This window comes from Papaver somniferum, unplaced genomic scaffold (genome assembly GCF_003573695.1).
Source record: "Papaver somniferum cultivar HN1 unplaced genomic scaffold, ASM357369v1 unplaced-scaffold_99, whole genome shotgun sequence".
In the NCBI taxonomy this organism is placed as follows: domain Eukaryota; kingdom Viridiplantae; phylum Streptophyta; class Magnoliopsida; order Ranunculales; family Papaveraceae; genus Papaver; species Papaver somniferum.
In genome coordinates, this window is record NW_020653081.1 from 8,150,991 (window position 1) to 8,153,280 (window position 2,290).

General features: G+C 33.6%; 1 protein-coding gene across 1 annotated transcript; it reads right to left on the bottom strand.

The window, feature by feature from the left end:
• Positions 1-719: 719 nt before the first annotated feature.
• On the bottom strand, positions 720-1,403 carry LOC113346391. The gene has a single exon (XM_026589925.1). It carries the CDS (start codon positions 1,401-1,403, stop codon positions 720-722), a length of 684 nt encoding a protein of 227 aa, XP_026445710.1.
• Positions 1,404-2,290: the final 887 nt, after the last annotated feature.

Below are 2,290 nucleotides of genomic sequence, written 5' to 3' on the forward strand. Positions count from 1 at the left end.
AATCCAGTTGAGCTAACATATTTTCCCTTATAATCCTTTCCATTCGATCTTTAGATATGTGTCCTAGACGTTGATGCCACAACATCGAAGAATTTTTTGGTATATAAACTTCTTTTGATACCTTTAGATGTATCAACATTCATACAAGATACTGAATTCACATAATTTAGATCAACATTCAACTTGTATAGATTATCAACATTCGACCCATAACCAACCAGTTGAGAGTTATAATACATCTTAAAACAGCCAACACCGATAGAAAACGGAAAACCCTTAGTATCAAGTCTACCAACTGAAACTAAACATCTTCTTATAGTAGGTACATAAAATACATCAAAAAGATCCAAAAAAATTCCGGAATCCAGATTTAGTCGCACATTTCCAATAGCTTTAACTTCCACTCCTTGAGCATTTGGCATATATAGACACCTCTCTTCCTTACTTAGTTTCCTCTGGATTTTGAATGCCTGCAAGGAATTCGCAATATGAATGGTTGTTGCGGTGTCTAACCACCAAGTATTTAAAGGAGTATCAACAAGATTAATTTCAAAACATATCATATGGAAATCAATACCTTTCTTTTTCAGCTAATTCTTATACTTAAAGCAGTCCTTCTTCATATGGCCTTTCTTCTTACAAAAATAACATTTAAACGGAAACTTCTTACCATCCTTCTTAACTTCAGACTCATCATTTGGTGTTTCCTTTTTCAGTTCCTAAGGTTTTTTGTTCTTTCCTGATTTCTTGAAGCTTTTCTTACTAGGACCAGCTGAAGCAAAGTGTGCGTATTCTTTAGTTTCATGTCGATGCCTTTCCTCTTCTTGCACACAATGAGAAATTAACTCGTTTGCATCCCATTTTCTGTCACACGTATTATAGTTGATATTGAAAGTCTCGAACTGTTTTGGAAGTGAATTTACTGCGAGTTTCACTAGATAATCATCATTTAGGTTTATATCTAGACCTCGTAACTTGTATACTAGATCTTCCATTTGAAGTATGTGATCTCGAACACTGCCATCTCCACTATACCACATTGATGTCAGCTGACCCATATAAGTACCAACCATAGACTTTGCCGAACCCATAAATTGAGACTTAATAACATCTAACAGCTCTTTAGCCGTATCTTTCAACAGAATTCCACCTTGAGTTGCATCTGGAATCGAACCTTGAATGATCATAATACTCATTCTATTTACCTTTTCCCACTTGTAGTAATTCTGTTTTTCACCTCTATTAGAATTATCTACAGGCTTTTGAGGCATTGAATCTCTTAAAGAAATATCATACTCCAAGTAACCAATAACTATATCCAGATGCGACCTCCAGTTGGGGTAGTTTGTGCCATTTAGAGGCTCAATACCAGCCAAACAACCTTGAATTTGGGTAGGATTCATTGAAGTAGCTGAAATATGCATGCACAACCTTTTAATCTATTTCCATATGAATGATATATATGTATTCAAACATAAAACATTCTGAAACTTCATATAACAGTAAATCAGAATTAACAACAATTGTTATTAATACTTCACAATAATTAAATTCTGATTTCAGACTCGATATAACCACAACTTTACCTTTGGGTAAACTTGTAATATATCATATTCTAATAAATAACAAGTCTAATCAGCTCACACATAGTACTCGACGGGACTTTTAAACCTTTGGGTCGAAAAGACCTATCATTTACTGTGTACAAGTAGATTCTCTTGCTCCATCACATATGTTAGCAGTATGATTAACCTTTGGGTATCATCATACATACAACATCTGAAATGCCACTTACGCAGTCTTTTGATACCAAAATATGTCGTTTTCTCAGCTCCCTAAGTATCACTTTGGCGACACATATAAATAATAAAAGACACATGAAGACTGCTACAAGGTTCAAGTAATACTTCATGACAGCCTAGATTGTAACAAAATTATAACAAAACATATATAACCCATGATTTGAATTTAAGTAATCATTTCAAAACTAGTTGCAGAATATATTATACATAGGGCTCTGATACCAATGTTGGAATATCAACCTATAATCATGCTTTTAAACCTTTATTAGCTATAAATCATGTTGTTCTTAAACATGGTTAACACTGTATGCTGATATATATCAATTCATGCTTCTGGATCATATATATTGCATCTGTGTAACATTAAGATGAAAGTAGATAGGAAGTATAAGCACATACCTTAGATTAGCTCACAAAAGTTGAAAGGAAAAATTAGAAATTTCAGTTGTTCTCTATCTAGGTAGACACTTCCACTACTATCCTCTCTT